Genomic DNA, 20,789 nt, shown 5'->3' on the forward strand with positions numbered 1-20,789 from the left:
CTGCTCACGCTGTCTCTATCTCTCTCTCTCAAAAGTAAATAAAACATTAAAAATTTAAAAAAAAAAGAAAAAAGATCCCCCTTTTTTAGATGAGAGGACAAAGGTACAAGAAGGTTAAGTAAATTGTCTCAGGTCACATAGCTAGTAAGAAAAAAAGGTAAATAAAATTGTGCTTTCATACAGTTTGCCTCTAAAGCTCATAACTTGTTATGAAATGTTCTTTGAGATATAGTAGTCAAATAGCAAATTATAGAATATTATTCATGGTTAAATCCTACCTGTATAAAATATTAATTTTCTCATGCCCTTTTGAAAATGATTACTACCAGTCTTTTAAAAAATTTGCCAGTCTTATGATATAAAATATTTTGTTTTTTTAACTTGTATTTTTTACATTTGAATCTTCTATCTGGAAATTATTTTTGTGTCTGTGAAATAGAGATCTTATAATATTTGGCTGAAAGCCATGGTCCAATATCAGACATAGTTTTTATAATAAAAAAGTGAAATCCTGTAAAATTCAAAACAAGATAGAATTTTATTTTTGAATTTTTTTATGAAATAGAACATCATGTTTCAGGATTTATATAAGGTAAAAATGTATCATTAAAATTTTAATAATTCTCATACGTTCTTAGAATTAAAATTAGTAAATTCTTGGAGATAAAGTATGTGGTTTATTTGTTCATGTAATTATTAAAAGTGAGTCACATAATCGATTGTGGAAAAGTTTATATTTACTTCCATTTTCTGTTTCCTCTCTAGGAAAGATTTTTGTGTTCATAAAGATGAACCATGTGATACTGTTGGTAAGTGTATGTAAAAATTTTTACACTTTTGAGGCATTATGGGGACCTTTAACACATCATTTATTGTAGTATAGGAAATTATTTGAGAGTCCTGGTTTTAATGGAATGTTTTTAGATAATGTCACAGGTATGTATTTCCAGCCTATGTGTTTGATCATTTGTCAACACTTAAGTTATTAACGAAACAGCTTAAAGACATATATACACCATATACTGGAGAAACATTTTAAACAATGCTTTAAGAATAGCATGAGTTCTTTCTTCTTATTTTCACAAAGATGTGTACATGGATTCAGTGAAATTCTATTAGTATTGCTAAATCAAGGCAAAATATATTAATGTCAATATGATTGACTTTTTTCAGGCTAATATATCTTTCCTGAGTTGTAAATGCCTGAAGTACTTTGCAGACTATGTCAGGGAAACTTCATCTCATTTGCCCAACTAATGAAGATTTTCTATACCAAGAGTAGTAAATTTTTTATATTTTGTCCTGGATATCTAAAATTCCTAAAACATAACTACACAGCCAATAGAACCCATGAAACCACAGTTCTTAATTTTGAGAGAATGGCTATGTATATGCTAATATAAATGCAGCTACATAATTTACTTATCCATATGTATAACTATATATAAATTATATAGGTATATATATATTAGTTTTAGGTCATGTAGCTGTATATAATAAGGCATTATTGGTAAGGTATAGTTAAGAGTCCACTTTGGCTTTGACATATCATGTGATTTATTTCTGTAGAGGAGGAGATACTTTAACTTAACCATCTTTGACATCTCATGTTCTTTGTAAGAAGAACAATTTGAAAAAAGTAAAAAGAATAAAGGGGTACATGTATTTTAAAAAATAATTTCAAAGTAGTTCCATCATTTAAGTTCTCATCAACTGTGGCTGATTAAAATCTGAGATAGTAAAGGAGAAAGTAGTCATAATAGTGTTAGGCAGATAGATAATGATGGAATCAAAGGATTGTTTAGTATAAAAGGGGCCATAGCCTAAAAAGATCTAGACACCTGAAGAAAACCTGAATTGATTTAGAGATGATTTTCCTGCTTCCTGCAGTTTTCTCCTCTTTCTGTCTGAATCTCCAGAAACTACACCTTGATCTATAGTTTTAATCATCCTAACCACAGAAGCTTTTGATTACCAATGAAGCCTGTATCAAGATAATGACCTGTACCTCCACTTACACAACTCTAGTGCCCCTGAGCCATCTCTACTGTAGCAGAGCAACTTGTGGCCTCATTTAAGCACCTGAGAGAAATCAGCAGCTGGGAAAGTATTTCCCATAATTTTATTAGCTTATCCGCCTCTTTGTAGCTTGGACGCACAGCCTAAGGAAGCAATGCTAACATGAGGCAAAGCAATTCTTTTTTTTTTTTTTTAATGCTTATTTATTTTGAGAAGGAGAGGAGGGAGACACAGAGAGAGGGAACAGAGAATCCCAAGTAGGCTCTGCACTGTCAGCGCAGAGCCCAACACAGGACTCAGTTTCATGAACCATGAGATCATGACATGTGCCAAAATCAAGAGTCCAGTGCTTAGTCAACTGACCACCCAGGTGCCCCAAAGCAATTTCTTTTTTTCTTTTTAATTTTTTTAATGTTTTTTAATTTATTTCTGAGAGAGAGAGAGAGAGAGAGACTGTGAGCAGGGGAAGGTCAGAGAGAGAGAGAGATACAGAATCTGAAACAGGCTCCAGGCTCTGAGCTGGCTGTCAGCACAGAGCCCGATGTGGGGCTCGAACCCACAAACCATGAGATCATGACCTGAGCCGAAGTCAGACGCTTAACCGACTGAGCCACCCAGGCGCCCCAGCAATTTCTTTTTGATTATGACTGTGTTTCACATCTTGGTAAATCTGCTGGTTGAAAATTGCATGCATATTCATGATATATATTATCTCTGAAACTTATTTTCTGGTTTAAAGCATATTTTCATAATGAAGTACCTTGATGAGTATGTACGATTCATCAGGAAAGAGATGCATTCAGTCCCCCTGGGTATTCATCCTGCCCATTAAGAGTTTGATAGAAACTGGTTTTAAATACTATAACTATACTACAGGATGTGGAAGATCCAATGCTCTTGCTGAGATTTCTCTGTATATCTGAGTCCTTAGATTCTTGGGGCCTCCTTGGTGACGTTGCTGAATCCCTCAGTCGTTCAACCTAGAGCTCGGTCTAAGCTCTGGGCTTCCACATGTGTGAGCCAATAAATTTCTTTATTTTTAAAGCCAATTTAAGGTTTTTATTCTGTAACTTACAGTGCAAGACATTTTCCCTGATACTCATATACTATTTATGAGGACAGAAAAATATGGGGCAATATTAGTTATTTCCGCTATTATTAAGAAGGTGCAGGTAACTCCTCTATGAATTGTTCCCAAAGTTAAAGAAGCATCTGTGGTTTGCAGGTCCTCTAAACAGCTCTCAATCTCTGGATTAGAGCTTATCTATAAAATGTTTACTGATACACATTGAAAAATCTCCTTGTGTAATATTATGGGCTATATTTTTGTCAGGTGCTTTTCCTATGTCAGTGTTTTATACCTTCTGGCTTCTCCCAATTGTTAGTGCTGTGAAGGCAGCCCATTTCACTTCAGGCACTGTGTAATGAAACTATTGGAAGAGAGGAAGGAGAAAGGAAAATGGATTTGTATTTATTCCTTTGGATAATAATAATTATATTAGTCTGCATAGTATAGTATCCAACTATAGGACTTGAAGGTGACAATTTCACCCAGTCTCCCAAAAGTGTAGTAAGAGATAGCAGTTAAAAGCTTTGAATTTATAGAATTAACTTGAATTATAAATGAAGAGGAACACCTGTATTTTAAAAACAGTGGTTGGCCTTACACTATGCATTGTAATTTGAGCAACACTTCAGTGACATTATTTCATTTAATTTCTTCAAAATCTGAACTCTCTAGTTTTATTATCATTATTACTTCACAGGTGAAGAAAACACTGAAATAGAACAGAGTATGGATTTTGAAATCACACATCTAGATTTAAATTTTTTTAATGTTTATTTATTTGAGAGAGAGAGAGACACAGAGTACAAGCAGGGGCAGGCAGAGAGTGGGGGAGACACAGAATCCAAAGGAGGCTCCAAGCTCTGAGCTGTCAGCACAGAGCTCAACACAGGGCTCAAACTTATGAACCACAAGATCATGACCTGAGCCAAAGTTGGATGCTTAACCGACTGATCCACCCAGATGCCCCACAGACATCTAGGTTTAAATTAGACCTCTGCTGTTTATTACTTACAGGGATGGGGGCACATTATTTAATACATTGAAAGTTTAGATTCCTCAACTTTGTAATAGAAACTATATTGTTGACCTCACAGAATGTTGTGAAACTGTCACATTTGCAAAGACAGCTAGTTTTTTTGTTTGTTTGTTTGTTTGTTTTTTTGCTTGTTTGTTTTTGAGAGAGAATGCGAGTGAAGGAAAGGGGCGGAGGGAGGGAGGGAATGAGAGAGACGGAGATAGCTTAAGCAGGCTCCACACTCATTGTAGAGCCTGACAGGGGGCTCAATCCCAGGACCGTGTGATCCCATGATCTAAGCTGAAATCAAGGGTCAGACACTCAACTAACTGGGCCACCCATGCATCCCACAGGCAGCTAGTTTTTAATTGGCATTCAGTCTGTGCTAGTTTCTATCACACCCTTTTATTCCCTTGCCGAGAGGTTGCAAATTTGCCCAGCATCACTGTTAGTAAGTAGTGCTACTAGGCTCTGACTCAGATCTTAAAATGAAGAGTCAGCTTTCTTCTGTGATGTAACGTATTTGTATAACAGAGGACAGTACAGCTAGGAGACTGAAGGTGAGAAAAGTAATTTTGTATGAAGTCATAGAACAAAAGTGTATACATTAAAATATATTAAAAAGATAAACTTGGAAATAACTTATTTACCAGCATTTTAACTTTGAAACAGTAGGAGGTTTTGCACATTTGCTGATGCAAAAGGTGTGTACATCTTAAATGTGTTGGGCTGTATCAGTGTTGTGGGATATTATAAATAAATGCTTCATTTATTTATGATAAGTTGTACCTGTTTATTAAACTTATATTTGAAAAGCTACAGGTAAAAAGTAGAAGTTGCTTTACCATTCCGTCAATAACTTTTTCCTGTTGATTTTGTCACATAGATGGTGGTAGATTGGTAGGTAGGTGTACAGATACTAGAAGAAAAAAATTCTGTTAGAAGTTTTTGTCAACAAAATATCAATTCTAAAACATATGTGTGTCACCTTATAGCCTTCCTGAAACTGAGATTCAGTTTGTAACCAGAGATCTATTCAAAGCATATCAGTATAATTTAGAAATTTTTAAATCTGAGGTTGGGTGAAGTCTGTGGTATCCTTAAATGTCAGGAGACATAACTTACAATCATGGATGCAATTCTCTATCCACTGGTGTTGCTAGTGAGGTTGTTACTTTCTGTGGCAGGCAGGATAATGGCCCTCGAAGATGTACATGTCTTAGTCCCTGGAACCTGGGAATATGTTATGGTACATCACACAGGGAAATGACGGTTACGGATGGAATTAAGGCTGCCCCTCAACTGACCTTAAAATAGAAGGGAAATTATCCTGGGCTATCTTGGTATGCCCAATGTAATCACAAGGATCCTTAAAGACTGAAGAGGGAAGCGGCAGAGCTGAGTCAGAGGGAGATGTGATTACTGAAGACAGGATCAGAGAGATGTAATGTGAAGGTTTAACCTAATATTACTGCTTTTGAAGATAGAAGAATGGGCCCCCCAATGAAACATCAGCAGCTTCTGGTATCTGGAAAAAGCACAGAAATGGATCCTCCCCCAGAATCTTCCAGGAAGGTGTACAGACAGCCTTGTGATACCTTGATGTTAGCCAGTGAATTCTGGGCCAAACTTCTAATGTAGAGAATTGTAGGATAACAAATGTGGGTGTTTTAAGACACCAAATGTCTGGTAATTTATGACAGAAGCCTTAGAAAAACAATACAGTTTCCAATAACTAATTACCTCTTCCTGTGACTGATAGAGAAGGAATCTAAAAATATGGTGCTCTCAAATCTTTATAGACTCTTAACTGGTAATGATTTTAGGATTAGATAAAAATAGAAATTTGCATCAGAATATGTAAATATATATAAAGAGCAGAGAACTAGGGTTATGCTAAGAAACATGAATAGTAGACCACCCCTAGCTGTGAGGCTAGACGAAAAATAGTCTATCATCTATGAACAGTGAAAGAAATCTAATCAATTCTTGAAAATCTTTCCAGGATAATACTGAGCCTTGAGGATTTTATAGATGATTTCTACTACATTACAAAGAACAGACCATTCCAATATTTTACAAAATATTTTACAGGATAGAAACAAGTGAATTAAAACCATGTAAGTTTCCTACCAAATCCTAAAGAAGACAGAGTAAGAAGGAAAAATAATAAGCTTTTTGCACTCGGGAAAGAAATGAATTCTAAACCAAATATTAGCAGATATTATCTCACAACGTATTTTTAAATAACCGAGTAGGGTTATTTTATTCCAGAAATGCAGCAGTAGTTTAACATTAGAAAAATCTGAAAATGTAACTATGTAATACAATTAAAGATAAAAACCATATGATCATCACAAAGGATAAAGAAAATGTCTTTCATACAACTCAAAACATAATTCATGATAAAAACCCTTGGCAAAATAGAACAAAGTAGAAACTTTATTAACTCAGTTAAAGATATTTATACAAAATAATAAGCATCTTTTCAAAAATAGTGAAGCATTAAAAGCATTCCTTTTAAAATCAGAAACAAGGAGAGGATTTTGTTATCACTATTTCTGTTCAACAATGCATTGGAAATGTTAGGCTTAAAATGGAGTGAATGTTATGATTGTCTACATTAAAAAAAAAGGAATATGAAATTAGATTATTAAAATTAAGAGGAGAGTAAGGTGGTTAGATATCAAAGGCATATTCAGTAACCAATTACATTTTATAAGGCAGCAATTGGCAGTGAGACATTTGATTCAAAAATTCTATTAAATATATGGAAAAAATAAAATTATTTGGAATGTGTCTAATAACAAAATACATAGGACATATGGAGAAAATTATTGAGCTGTTTTGTAATTCAATCAAGAAGGCACAACTCAATGAAGAAATGAACTATACTCACGGTCAGAAAGACTAAAGACGGTACAAAAGCCACTTCCCTCAAATTGACTTCTTGATAGAATGTATTTCCATAAAAATTCTAAAAGGAGTTTTGGAGGAAAATTGACAGGCTGATTCTAAATGTTAGGGAGACGCATAGGCCTGAGAACTGCCAACACTGTGGTGAAGAAGAATAGGGAAGAGGAATCTGCTCTATCACATACTAAGTATAGAATATAATAAATAGGGCCAGGCCATTGAACATGTTTGTGAAATTGATCAATAAAGCAGAATATCAGGAGAGGAGACACATGATGTTAAGACATTTATTCGCATGGAGAATAGTTGAAATGAATCACATGGTATAAATTTATAAAAAATTAGAAGAGAAAATAAAGAAAATGCAGTTCATATTTTGAGTTAGACACAGATATTTTTAAAGGACAGAAAAATGCTAATTATAAAGGAAATGGCTTGATAATTACAACTAAGTTTAAATTTGAAAATTCTGTATCAAAAGATATCATAATGACAATGGAAGAGAAAAAACAGGCTTCTTTGAGGTAGAAGATAACCATATTTCATTTTAGGGTGCCTTTATTGTCATTGACTTTAAGACATACCATTATATAGTATACTACTGAAAGAGGGAAAGAAAAAAACCCTACATGATAAATTCTTAATTGTAAGACATTATTCATTGTAAGGCAAATCACAGTGTGAAATAATGTGAATCTTGGATTTAGTGATGTATAGTATTTGCAACATACATAATCAATAAAGTATTAGGACCCAGAATGTAAAAACAACATCTTTAAATCAGTGAGTAAGAAATAAACAAGCTGTGGATGTGCCAGATAGGGCCAAAGACTCTAACAGACATTTTTAGAACAGAATACATCAAGGGTGAATTGAAGGGGAGGTAGAGAGGGAGGGAGGAAGGAGGAAAGGAAAGAAGGAACAAAAGGAAGGAAGGGGAAGGGAGAGGAGGGGAGGGGAGGTCAACCTCAGTAGTAGTAAGAGAGATGTACATTCCGATTACAAGGAGATTTCTGCCAATGAGAGTGATTTTAAAAAGTCATGTTGCCAAGTGTACTTTTAAAAATCAAAACAAAAACCTACCATTCTTTCTGGAAATCCTAATAAAATAATGTTGCAGCTTCTGGTTCCGATTTCCCTACCTCTCTTCTGTCTTTATATCCATCTTTGTCTTTCTGTGCTGTGTTCTAGGTAACTTTTTCTTTTGTGTTTCTCAGTTTATACTCATTTTCTATTCTCTTCATGTATTTGTTAATAATTTCATATGTTAAACTATCAAGGATTTTTAAAATTTCAGTAACTTTATATTTCTAAACATTTGATTTTTTTTATTTTTTTTCTCTACCTGCTATGGTATTTTGATAATATATTGAGCCTTCAATTTTGATTTTTTTTCTCTACCTGCTATGGTATTTTGATAATATATTGAACCTTCCTTATGTTTTATTCTCTTCTTTTAGGTCTAAATCACTAAAAGTGTACTTTTGAATTTTGACTTAAACTAATAATTCTGTTATTGAAATTCTTCTGGTTCTAGGCCTATTTGCTAATTTTGTTGAATCGTGTTCCTGATGCCTTGTCATTCATAGGCTATATAATTTTGTATTTGCGTTCTTATTTCTTGTTTTTCTTTTTTCATCTGTGGGAATCCTGTATGGCCTGCAGAAGAGGAACCCTTCTCAGGATATTATTTTTATTCGCATATACCTTTGAAGTATTTAAGTTAATTTCTTGGGCTTATTTAAGTTAATTTCCAATTCCTTAGACCATGCAGGTAATGTAAATTAGATATGCCAACTATGAATACTCTCAGGGGAGGCCTTTTTTAGAAACACCCTGAGTCAAAGTAGACAAGTTTTTATGCCATTGCCTTTTGCCAGGGGACACTTGTTTTCCTAACCTACTTTTTCATTGTGTTGATGGAAATGAAGGTGGTATCACCTCCTTCTCACTTTATATAGAGATAGCTTTATGTACAAGTTTCAGTTCCAAGGTCTTTTTTTAACAATTTTTTAATGTTTTTATTTATTTCTGAGAGAGAGGGAGATAGCGTGAGCAGGGGAGGCTCAGAGAGAGAGGGAGACACAGTATCTGAAGCAGGCTCCAGGCTCTGAGCTAGCTGTCAGCACAGAGCCTGATGCATGGCTCGAACCCACCAACTGTGAGATCATGACCTGAGCCGAAGTCAGATGCTCAACCGACTGAGCCACCCAGGTGCCCCAGTTCCAAGGTCTCACCTTTAGTAGTCCCACTGTGTCTCAGATTTGTGACCTAAGCTGAACACCTTCGGATGTGAGTTTGGCAAATGCCCAGGAGCAGCTAGCACGGTAGTACCAGCCCAGAACTCCAGATGTTCAGGAAAATCTCCCCTCACAAAGATAAGTACTTGGAAAATGGATGGGTACTAGACTTTCTAGCATCATTCATTGGTCAATTGGAAAATAGTAGTTCATAGAGTCAGGCAGATCTTCTGAATGTTAGCACATTTTACCATGCAATATATATGAAAAAATCATATTTGTCAATATTCCCATCAGTCTCATCAGAAAAACATTCAAGTGTTGGGAAGCTTCCAAGCTCACAATGGCAGATTAAAGTTTCCCGCTAATCGGGGGCATCCGGCTAGCTCAGTCAGGAGAGAATGTGACTCTTGATCATGGAGGTCATGAGTTCAAGCCCTACCCTGGGCATAAAAGATTACTTTAAAAAAAAAGTTGTCCTATATTCTAATTGACTAAAAAACTTGCATTTTTGTCATCGCCCTATATGTAAATAGATAAATACACATATAGACCCCATCAATTATATATATTACTTATTAAAAACATAATAATAGGTTACATATTCAGTGTGTGTGTGTGTGTGTGAGAGAGAGAGAGAGAGAGAGAGAGACACTCTCCGTTTCCTTAGAGTGACAGTTTCATTCTGTTCATTTTTGGGTAAATGTCAGCCAAATTCCCAAGTCTGAATAACCAATATTTATCTGACATTCTTTCAAGTAAAAATGGTGTTCAATCAAAAACAGTTAGTTCAGCTCATAACTCAAGCCGTCTCACAGCCCTGTTCCTAGAGGGAACATCATATTTTAGTCAGCAGTAGGAATGTTTTCTCCATACTTCCTTTTTCTTAAGAAATAGTCAAAGATGTGTATACTCAGAGGTTCAGATTTAATAAAATTAATACATTTTACTGCTTTGTCTAGGCCATTTTAAAGTGAAATTGTCATTTTTCCCATTGGGAGTGAGTGTCAATGAAAAATAAAATGGCTGACAGTAACGTTTATAAATTTCACCTACCATTGCTTTTGCATCATCAGTGCAAATATTGACACTTTTGACTGCGTTCACCTCTTGAAAAGGTCTTAGAAAAGATACTATAGAAACCCAAGATTTCACAGAGCACTCTTGGAGAAATCCTGCCGTAACATGGGAATGATTGATAATCGGTGGTGAGAAGTCAGTCATTGCTAGTGTGTGTGAGTGTGTGTATGTGTTTGCATTTCTGAAACCTCCTAAGAACTCTAAAGTATTAAAAAAAACGGTAAATACGTAGAGCTGGCAAAGGTACATGTTGGTCGGTGTGAGTTTTTAGCTACGAATCTTTTTCTAACACTTGTTCAGAAGAGGAACTATGCATCCTTGACCATCAGATTGTCAATTCTGGGTGCTTTGACCCTCCCTGCATTCCATGGCTAAGGCTTAGATGCTTCTGTATTGTTAATAAACTTTCTTGTCCTATCTTTTAGCAGGTTGAAATGATGGTTTATTCTTCTGTACAGTCTGAATAATTTTGATTTTATGTGCTTGCAAATTGTCACACAGGCATACAGACCACCTAGAAAGCAACTGCCAAGAAGAAACATATTCAGAGACTAAAACATACTTAAATAACCCGTTTGTGTTGACACTGTACATGTGAGAATCTCCAGACACTTCCCTTTCCAAACACCAGTTCATTCTCCAAACCACATTTCAACAGAAGTAATCGTTTTTATTGGGCGAGAAGAAGAGGTCAAGCCAGTTTCTTTTAGGTAGTTTAATTTTCATTAAATAGCTGTTGTACATTTTCTCTTGCATTATGGCACCTAAAGCCCAGAGAATTTTAGAGACTGGAAATGCTAAAAATTACTAAGATTGGCCTCTCTAGTTTAATACCCTTTTGATTACAACTATATTTCTTCTACCAAAAAATCCTGCTAGTTTCATATTCAGGATTTTGAAATGTGCATTCCTTTGGACTAGGCAAAGAATGAAGTTACCTTTTTTTCCTATTTAAATCTTTATTTTTAAATTATTTTTTAAATGTTTATTTTTGAGAGACAGAGAGACAGAGCATGAGCAGGGGAGAGGCAGAGAAAGAGGGAGATACAAAATCTGAAGCAGGCTCCAGGCTCTGAGCTGTCAGCACAGAGCCTGATGCGGGGCTTGAACTCACAGACCAGACTGCAAGATCATGACTTGAGCAGAAGTTGGGCACTTAACCGCCTGTGCCACCCAGGTGTCCCTTAAATCTGAACTTTCTAAGTGAATTAATAATGTAAGTCTTCAAGGGAATTCGAATACACTGTTTGGGTATTCATCATATTCAAAGTCCCTTTCCAAGCTCTTGAAAGATTCAAGGATGATAGTGGGTACCCTTGCCCAATCTAGTGGGACTTCTAGAGTCTTTTGCTTCTTAAGCAAAAGAAATTGTCAAATATATTAGATACATGCATTGCCTTAAAAGTGTATAATTGTATATAAACTAGGTTCATGATTTGAGTTATGTTGTTATAAATTGCTGCTTAGCATTTAATGGGCATGTTCTTAGAAATGCAAGTGAAATATGGTTCTATATGGTAGACAATATGCTAAAGGAGACACTCCTAAGCTTCTGGTCCCCTGGTTAATTGAACACTAATCTAGGTACTGCTGTGAAGGCATTTCGCAGATGTAAGTACAGTCCTTCAGTTTACCTTAAGACTTGGAGATCTAACTCCATTCACCTTTTTAAAAAAAAAAATGTTTATTCATTTATTTTGACAGAGAGTGAGTAAGCATGGCAGGTGCAGAGAGAGGGAGAGAGGGAGAATCCCAAGCATGTTTTATGCCATCAGCCCAGTGCAGGGCTTGAACCCACCAACTGTGAGATCATGACCTGAGTTGAAACCAAGAGTCTGATAGTCAGTGAACTGAGCCACCCAGGTGTCCCTATTCACTCTTTAAAGCATAGACAGGAGGGGCGCCTGGGTGGCTTAGTCGGTTAAGCGTCCGACTTTCGCTTGGGTCATGATCTCACGGTTCGTGGGTTCGAGCCCCGCATCGGGCTCTGTGCTGACAGCCAGCTTGGAGCCTGGAGCCTGTTTCAGTCTGTGACTCCCTCTCTCTCTGACCCTCCCCTGCTCACGCTGTCTCTCTCTCTCTCTCTTAGAAATAAATAAAACATTAAAAAAAAAAAAAAGAAGTTTTAAAAAAAAAAATTAAAAAAAAATAAAGCATAGACAGGAAACCAAATTGTATCAATAATCTAAAGAACATGGGAGCCAGTATTTCTCCCAGACGTTAGAAATGAGTACAGCCTGGATGACACCTTGATTTTGGCCTGTGAGACCATAAGCAGAGAACCCAGTTAAGCCATTCAAGACTTCTAACCTATAAACTGTGCAATAATAAATGGGTGTCATTTGAAGCCACAAAATTTATAATAATTTGTAATGTAGTAGTAGAAAACTAACACTGTCAGAATAAAGGATGAATATGATTATACATTGATTGGGTATTTATAGACTGGAAGAGAATGAAGCCCTCTTAGATAAAAGAATAGCTCACGACCTTCTGAAAGCAGAGTAAGAAAAAAGAAAATGGGTGTTAAGAAATAAAAGTGAAGGGAGATAGTCAAAGAGATTTTCACTTACCACACCGGGTGAGAAAGTAGAACAGTGAAAGGATTTTAAGAGTAGAATGCCTGGGTGTCTTTGTCGGTAAGCATCTGACTCTTGGTTTTGGCTCAGGTCATAATCTCACAATTTGTGAGTTCCAGCCCTGTACTGGGCAGCGCAGAGCCCCATTGGGATTCTTTGTTTCTCCTTCCCTTTCTGCCTCCCCACCCCCACTTGCGCTGTCTCTGTCTCTCTCAAAATAAACTTAAGCAAAAAAGAAAGGATTTTAAGAGGATTTTGCAAGAATTTATCACAACCTACAATCTTTCCAATTTTTCCCCATTTATATTTCTTTTTTCTTGTCATACCAGTGATGAACAAATTGCACACTAAATTGGAAAGTGTCTGAATACTTGATCTATAGAGAGGAAAGGAAAGGGGAGTGGAAAACTGAGTATCAAAAGAGGTAAATTGGGTGGAACCAGACCAGAATATAGGAAAATGCACCAGCAGAGGGGGAAAAAAAAGAAACCACAGCACTCAGATTGGGCCAAGTATAACTTTGCAACAAAAAGGCCTGTGACATTCATATACTGATACAGTGTATAAAGTATAATTTATGCTAAGACTTTTTGAAAAGGTAAAGGAGGCATAACTAATCATTATGCTTGGACACAAGCATAAAATGGGGTGATGCCCCAGGCAAACTAACTGTATGGTCACTCTGTTATTACCGAACATATTTGAGATATACTTTTACATATTGATCAGAATTGTACATGCTACATTAAAAGTACTTATGTCAGAAATATGAAGCTATGTTAATTATTTTTGCAATTGAGTTTATTAATGATTTTTTCTTTTTGTTTAATAATTAGTAAATGGTAATATCAATGTAATCTATATTCTTTTAATGAAAAATTTTAGTAAGTCAGTTCTATTATGATACAGAAAATATTATCAATTGTTAGATGGCAAAAAATGCAGAAATGTTATAAGCCCATATGGAAGAAAATACTTTCCTAGGTAGTATGGTGATTTATGTCTTTAATACCTAAATAATCTGATGATGCAGCACATCAGTAGCTTTGCGTGTGCCATAGCCTTTCCATTTCTGGTTCTTAAGTGATTGGAAATGGTAGTGACTCCAGAGAATATGGAGATTATTGAGATGCTTCATGTGCACTCTGGAAATAATACAATCCCATAGGTGATTTTCTATAAATTACAAGACAGTAGTTCCTACTGGGTTAGTGTGTGTGTGTGTGTGTGTGTGTGTGTGTGTGTGTGTGTGTGTGTGTGTGGTTTTGTTTTGTTTTTGCAGAGAAGAAACTTCTGTGTCTAGTTTAAGATAAGCTTGAATGACTACAGTTCACCTTTCTCTTTCATTGAATGTAGCTATAAAACATGTGAGAACGAAACAACTATTTGAGGATTTTAAAAAGTAAATTGTAGCAGAGCACCTGGGTGACTCAAGTCAGTTGAGAATCTGACTTCAGCTCAGGTCATGATCTTGCAGTTCATGGGGTTGAGCCCTGTGTCAGGCTCTGTGCTCACAGCTCAGAGCCTGGAGCCTGCTTCAGAGTCTGTGTGTCTCTCTCTCTGCCCTACCCCACCCCTTCTCTCCCTCTCAAAAATAAAGAAACATTAAAAAATTATTTTAAAAAGTAAAGTAAATAGTAGTATGCACATTGAGAAGTAGGCAAGAATTTCATAAACTCAGCTTCACCAAGTTTATTATTTTTCTCTGTCCCTCTCCTAGACTCAAAACAGCCCAAACCTGGAAGAAGTCATTAGAACGTATATATAGAGAGAGCTAGGAAATCCCTTTGGTTTGGGTCAAGGATGAGGTCTCTCTAATGCTCAGAGAAAGTGGGGGAAATCCCTCTTTTAAATAATTATCTGTTTCTTCCTGACTTATCTATCGAGCAATCCTACAGCAGTGGCAGTGGGGAGACAAACAGTGGCAGTAACAGGAGTCATAAAAATCCGAGATGAACCTTACTCTCTGGTCTCCAGAGCTTTTATTTTAAGAAGGAAGGGTGAACCTCATTGCATTTTCTGCACCTCTTTTATTGCTCAAACCTAGACACAGACATAGTCCTGAAAAGTGCAGTACTACAGGGTGGGGAAAATGAAGCCCAGAGTTTCTGGAAGCAGTACTGAATGAGGAACATGTGGAAGGTACAGAAGTGATGCTGGAGAGGGAAGAGCTAGGGAAAGTTCCCCATACAGCTGTTTATTAGCTCCTCTGCCTACATCAGCTTTGCATGTGTGAATAGGATCATAAAATTTCTTTGAGAACTGAGCCCCTGAGCCCCTGAGCCACCTAATTCTCAACCTGGTCACTAGATGACAAACACATAGGAGTGTAAAAGGCTTTGAAAATCGACAATGGAAATTTGACAATGAAACAAAAACTTATAGAGCCTTGAAATTTGGGGACTTTTATGATGAATATCAGCATTCTTCATAGGATTTAAATAAGACTGAGAGTCTCACAGTATAGTATTAAAATGTCCAGGATACAACCCAAAATTACACCGTCTGTAAAAAAAAAAAAAATAGGAAAATCTCAATTTGCCTGGGAAAAGGCACTCATCACATACTTATTCTGAGGTGGTACAGAGTTTAGATTTCTATGACAAAGACTAAAATATCTATTATAAAGATATTCCAGAAAGTAATGGTGCACATTTTTAAAATGAATGAAAAGATAGAAAGTCTTAGGAAATAAGTGGAATATATAATGAAAAACCAGATGGAAATCTTAGAATTTAGAAAGATTAACCAAAAGAAGAATTTCTCTGCATGTAGAGAGTTGCAGAATCAAGATGACAGAGAAAAGAGCCCAAGAGCTTAATGATAGATCAGAAGAAATTTTCCAATTTGAGCACCAGCGAGAAAAGAAGATTGGGAAGAAATATGAAAAGTCTTAGGCATCTGTGAGAAGTATTACAAGTAGTCATCATGGGTCTCAGAAGGACACAAAGAGAAAAAAATATGACTGAAGACTTTTATTTATTTTGAGAAAGAGGTCATGAATAGGGGAGAGTCAGGGAGAGAGAGAGAGAGAGAGAGAGAAAGAATCCCAAGGAGGCTCCATGTCCAGCGAGGAGCCCAGCGTGGAGCTCAATCCTACAAGCCATGAGATCATGACCTTAACTGACTAAGCTACCCACGGACCCCAGGGACACCTTTTTAAAACGTCATCTACCCATTATTGTGCCACTTTTAGATTCATACTAACACTCTCTTTTGAGGCCTTGCTAAAGAATTGATTATTTTTGCAGACTTCAGTTAGTGTGTTCTATTGTTTTCGAATTTCTAAATGGAAGAGTATTTCTTTGTTTTCCTTTCTTTCCTTTATCTGTGTTCATGTTCTCCCCATTTTCCAGACCCTGATTAATTTCCATTTTGGACGTGTTAGATTGTCTCCCTTCTACCATGCGGCTTTTGGAGGAATTCAGTACCTTTCTTATAACTGCATTCCGTTCATTTCCTCTCCTAATCTTTTTGGGATCAAGGACCTTGCTCAGTATTCGTCTGTGTCCTAAGCACATACCACAGTAATGAGCATCCCCGGTGCTCCATCTGTGTATTTCTGAATAGAAATGAGTTCCTGAGAGGAAAATGACATCTTTCCTGTGGTTTATAATAAAAGCAAACCTGAACTTATCTTGTTTAATTCTTGGCTGCTAGTGTATTTCTTATTAGGCTCTGGCCAGAACATAAATCAGACATTATATTTCTATTTTGGCAGGGCATGTTGTAGGGATAAGACTTGGATACATAATTCTTAAGGAATTATTATGAAAAGTGATTGGTCTTAAGCTGTTTCTCTCAAGATCCTTTACTGTTAAAGCTTCATTTAGTTAGAGAATTTTGTTTGTATTAGAAAATACTTTAATGATACTGTCAAATACTACATGAATATTAAAATATGCCAAATATATCCTTAAGAAACAAACAACATCTTAATTTAGAAGACTCTCTATGTCCTCCTTGTAGCTTTTAAGAATTAGTTCTATTATAAGATCTAGAAGTGCAACTTCACCACACAGTGTTACCTGTATACAGGAATACTTCTTAAGGATCTGTCATGTGCCATAGGTTTTTAAATACATCACCTGCCTTAACCCTTCAAAAGTTCTGTGTCATAAGGGGTTGGTAACTCCCTTTTACAGTCAAGAAAATGGTTTAAGGGTTACCATCTTTCACATAAGCCAACATAGGCTTCAAATATTTCATCTAAATTAATTAGCATTCCTAAGCCAAACGGCTAATGTCTCAATTTTACTATTGAGAAAACTGAGGCTCAGAAAAAAGAACTAACTTTCCTATGGTCACAAAGCTAAAACTCAAGGCTGGGACTCAAACCCTAGAATATTTGACAGGACGGCATCCATCCTTAAAACTTTATTCTTTGCATTTTGTCTTTACTTAATGCAGAAAACAGGTCATGAAAAATCTGTTGTTGAATTCCAGTCAGGATTTTAGAAAAATCAAATCATCTTTGAGAAGGATTTTACCCAGTTTACCATTAACTACCTCAGTGTATACACCTAAAAAACTGAGATCTTAAAAATGCATCTAAAGTTGGAATACTTGTCCTTACGTAAATGTGTTTCATTTCACAAATCATGTCACATCGCTATATTAAACCTAATATTTGAAATTTTAGTCCTTAAGATTTAAGAATATCAGATATTTGTAATAGTAATGTGATTATAATTATATTCTTTAGATTTGTCTAGCTTATAGAATTATTCTTTTTCTTTATTTGAATAAAAAGCACTGATCACTGGGTAGAGAGCAAGTTAAGAAAAGTAACAATATGATTAAAAATTGGCACAATGAAAAAAGAATGTCGCGTCAAACTGTTCTGAAGTTTGAGTGGGTTTATAGTTATAAATGCATGCTGTCAGTGTTTTTACTAGTATTCTAAAAAAGCAATTTATACAGTTTTTTAGTAGCACGATATTTTTAGTTTTAATTGCCCCTGTTTAATGCCTTCAGGATATGATTACATTATAACATTATAAAAATGCGTTCGCCAAAATTCCTGATTTATATGCAATCAGAACACTTTAAAATTTTTCCAGCTGTATCCTTAAACTTACTTCACAAAAATCTTTAACTGTGATTCATCTTACCTATTTTTTAAAGTCCTGACAGATTTTTAGTCTCCAAGGCAGATGAAATCATTAAACCTAATTTGTCTTTGTTTTTGTTTTGTTTTTGTGAGCAAAGTCATACAGAAAGCTCTGATTTATCTTGTTTCAAAATTCACTTAGCAATGGGAATACCACCTTTCATCTGTGTTCGTGGTAGACTGCAGATAAATTCCCCATTTCTGATTTGTAAGCATTAAATCCGTGACCTACCACATATGGCTTTTTCAGTGTGCCACCAACAGTATATTTTCAGATTTGCACTGAAACCTACATTAATAATTTCAGATGGTGTATATTATTAATGATGTATTAAGGATATATCAAAACCACAGTAGTGTACATTGGAGTCTGGCTTAATTTAAACTCTAAAGATTTGAGAATTTAACTTCTGAAATCATCCCATAGCTTGCCCTTAGCTTTTCTGCAGGAGAGAAGGGAAATGAATGTGAAGTAGAGTAAATCTCATTTTCTGGATTATTCTAATATAGTCATCCTGTATTTGAATACAATAGCGGGAGCATGAAACTAGCCTGCAGACATAAATTTTCCTAATTGTTCTTTCAAACAAAAACCTTCTGTTTCATTATCTTAATGTGAGAAGGAGGGAGGTCTGCTTAGTGGTTTGGTTTATTGTAAAGATTAAGGACTTGTGAAAACAATGAAAGCAACAAGTAAATCTCTTTTGGAATTTGTCCTTTACCATGGTGTCCTCTCCATCTCTAAAAGAGCAGATTTTAGGAATTGGCCATCTCTGCCTGTCCTGCATGCCACATCCCTATGAACTCACTCCCTTCCTTCCTTCCTTCCTTCCTTCCTTCCTTCCTTCCTTCCTTCCTTCCTTCCTTCCTTCTTTCCTTCCTTCCTTCTTCCCTCTCTCCCTCCCTCCTTCCTTCCTTCCTTCCTTCCTTCCTTCCTTCCTTCCTTCAAGATTTTATTTTTAAGTAATCTCTACACCCAACATGGGGCTTGAACTCACAGTCCTAAGATCAAGAGTTGCATGCTTTAACTGACTAAGCCTCTGAACTCACTTTCTTTCACTATGTTTCCTGAACATTTTCTTAAACTATGTTTTACTGTCTTTTTCCTGTATCATATTCAGATTTCATGAAAAACTTGCCAAACACTTAGACATGGTATCCATATGCTGTCTAGTCCACAGCTTCACTGACTTTAGAAACCTCCATCACACCTTAGGATAATAAAATAAAATGATAAAAAATAAAATTCACTGTTAATTTTCCTTTAGCAATGAATTGGAAACACACACACACACACACACACACCCTTTTTTTAAACATGTGCATTCCCATCTGTAGTTAATTTTGTCACAATACACATTACAAGGTCAAAGATGATACTAAATTAGGAAAAGAAAATGTTGCATCTAGCTTCCTAGAGTGTACTAAATCTTTTCCTCACAAGCCCTTACCTCCCTAGATTTCAGGGCAATGAGAACTGAAACATGGCAGTTGATGTTATTTTTTTTTCCATGTTAAATGACTTTATTCATTAACTGGTTTTGGTTTGCATTAAGCTTATATTCAGTTCTTCCAAACAGTGCCCTTAACCTTTCCTTTGATCCTTTCCATAGCTGGGGTGATTGATGGGCTATAGATCAGAAATCACAGGGCCTTCACTTCCTCTGAGACCTTTGCTCTCAGCGTCTTTGCCGTGAATTCCTTTGTCTATAGGCTGGATTTGGCTTCCAAATGCATTTGGTCGTTCAATTCAAGAATGTTGGTTTGGTCACGGCCCTGTAACTCCGATTCAACTCTTTCTAACACATTCTTTATCTTCCCACCCTCTCCAGGCCTTACCCTTCCAGCTCGTAATGCTGTTGAGACACTGCCAGATCTCAGTCGTGTCTCCCATGGGTCCCCTGCGTTAGACTACCCACCGCTTTGGCCTCCTTGGTAGCAAGAGTCAAAGTACGCTCAGAAATGACAGCACAGCCCTTCTTTCCACCTACTGACCCAGAGTTTTCATTAATTCCATGTTTGAATCATCCTGTATCTGCCTGGGTTTTCCCAATACAGTATCCTCCAGAGTTCCACAAGCTACCGACCCCTAATTTTTATCCTCTCCTTGTCCCCTTAGAGAGAGGCTGCAGACGACTAAGAAGACATGACCTGTGTGGAAATACAAAAGAGAAATGCACATTAATACACCTCAAAATGTATTTTCATGGTACTATACAATGTATAGTATATACTGAACTATACAGTTCTCCCCGTTAGGAATGAACAAATTGACTTCTCAGTACTTTCCTGCCTTTGTGGTGCTTAACATTCTAACAGAGACATGGCCACTATCCATAACGAATACTTAAATTAATTGGTAAATTAAAAGGTAAACTGGCATAGAAATAAGTAGTCCATCTGAATAAGAGATAATCTGGGAGTTCCAGGGTGGGAAGGGTATTTGTAACTTAAATTTGGTGATCAAGATCTGGAGAGAGTTATCTAAGGAAGGAATGATCTAGAGTGAAAAGACAGAGAAGTGGGGTGCCTGGGTGGCTTAGTCGGTTAAGCGTCCGACTTTTGCTTAGGTCATGATCTCGCGGTTCGTGGGTTCGAGCCCCGCGTCGGGCTCTGTGCTGACTGCCAGCTCAGAGCCTGGAGCCTGTTTCAGAGTCTGTGACTCCCTCTCTCTTTGACCCTCCCCTGCTCATGCTGTCTCTCTCTCTCCTAGAAATAAATAAAAAATTAAAAAAATTTAAATAAAAAAAAAAAGCTG

The 20,789-nt window shown here is 36.3% G+C and overlaps 1 protein-coding gene across 1 annotated transcript in view; it reads left to right on the forward strand.

Moving 5' to 3' along the window:
- The window catches only part of ADAMTS19 (ADAM metallopeptidase with thrombospondin type 1 motif 19), a 245,515-nt gene that overhangs the window by 85,153 nt on the left and 139,573 nt on the right, over nt 1-20,789 (forward strand). The window contains exon 8 of the mRNA XM_077768867.1: nt 766-809. Within this exon, the coding sequence (XP_077624993.1) occupies nt 766-809 (44 nt within the window). The remainder of the gene's footprint in view (nt 1-765; nt 810-20,789) is intronic.

This window comes from Crocuta crocuta, unplaced genomic scaffold (genome assembly GCF_008692635.1).
Source record: "Crocuta crocuta isolate KB4526 unplaced genomic scaffold, BGI_CrCroc_1.0 scaffold64, whole genome shotgun sequence".
Classification (NCBI taxonomy): Eukaryota; Metazoa; Chordata; class Mammalia; order Carnivora; family Hyaenidae; genus Crocuta; species Crocuta crocuta.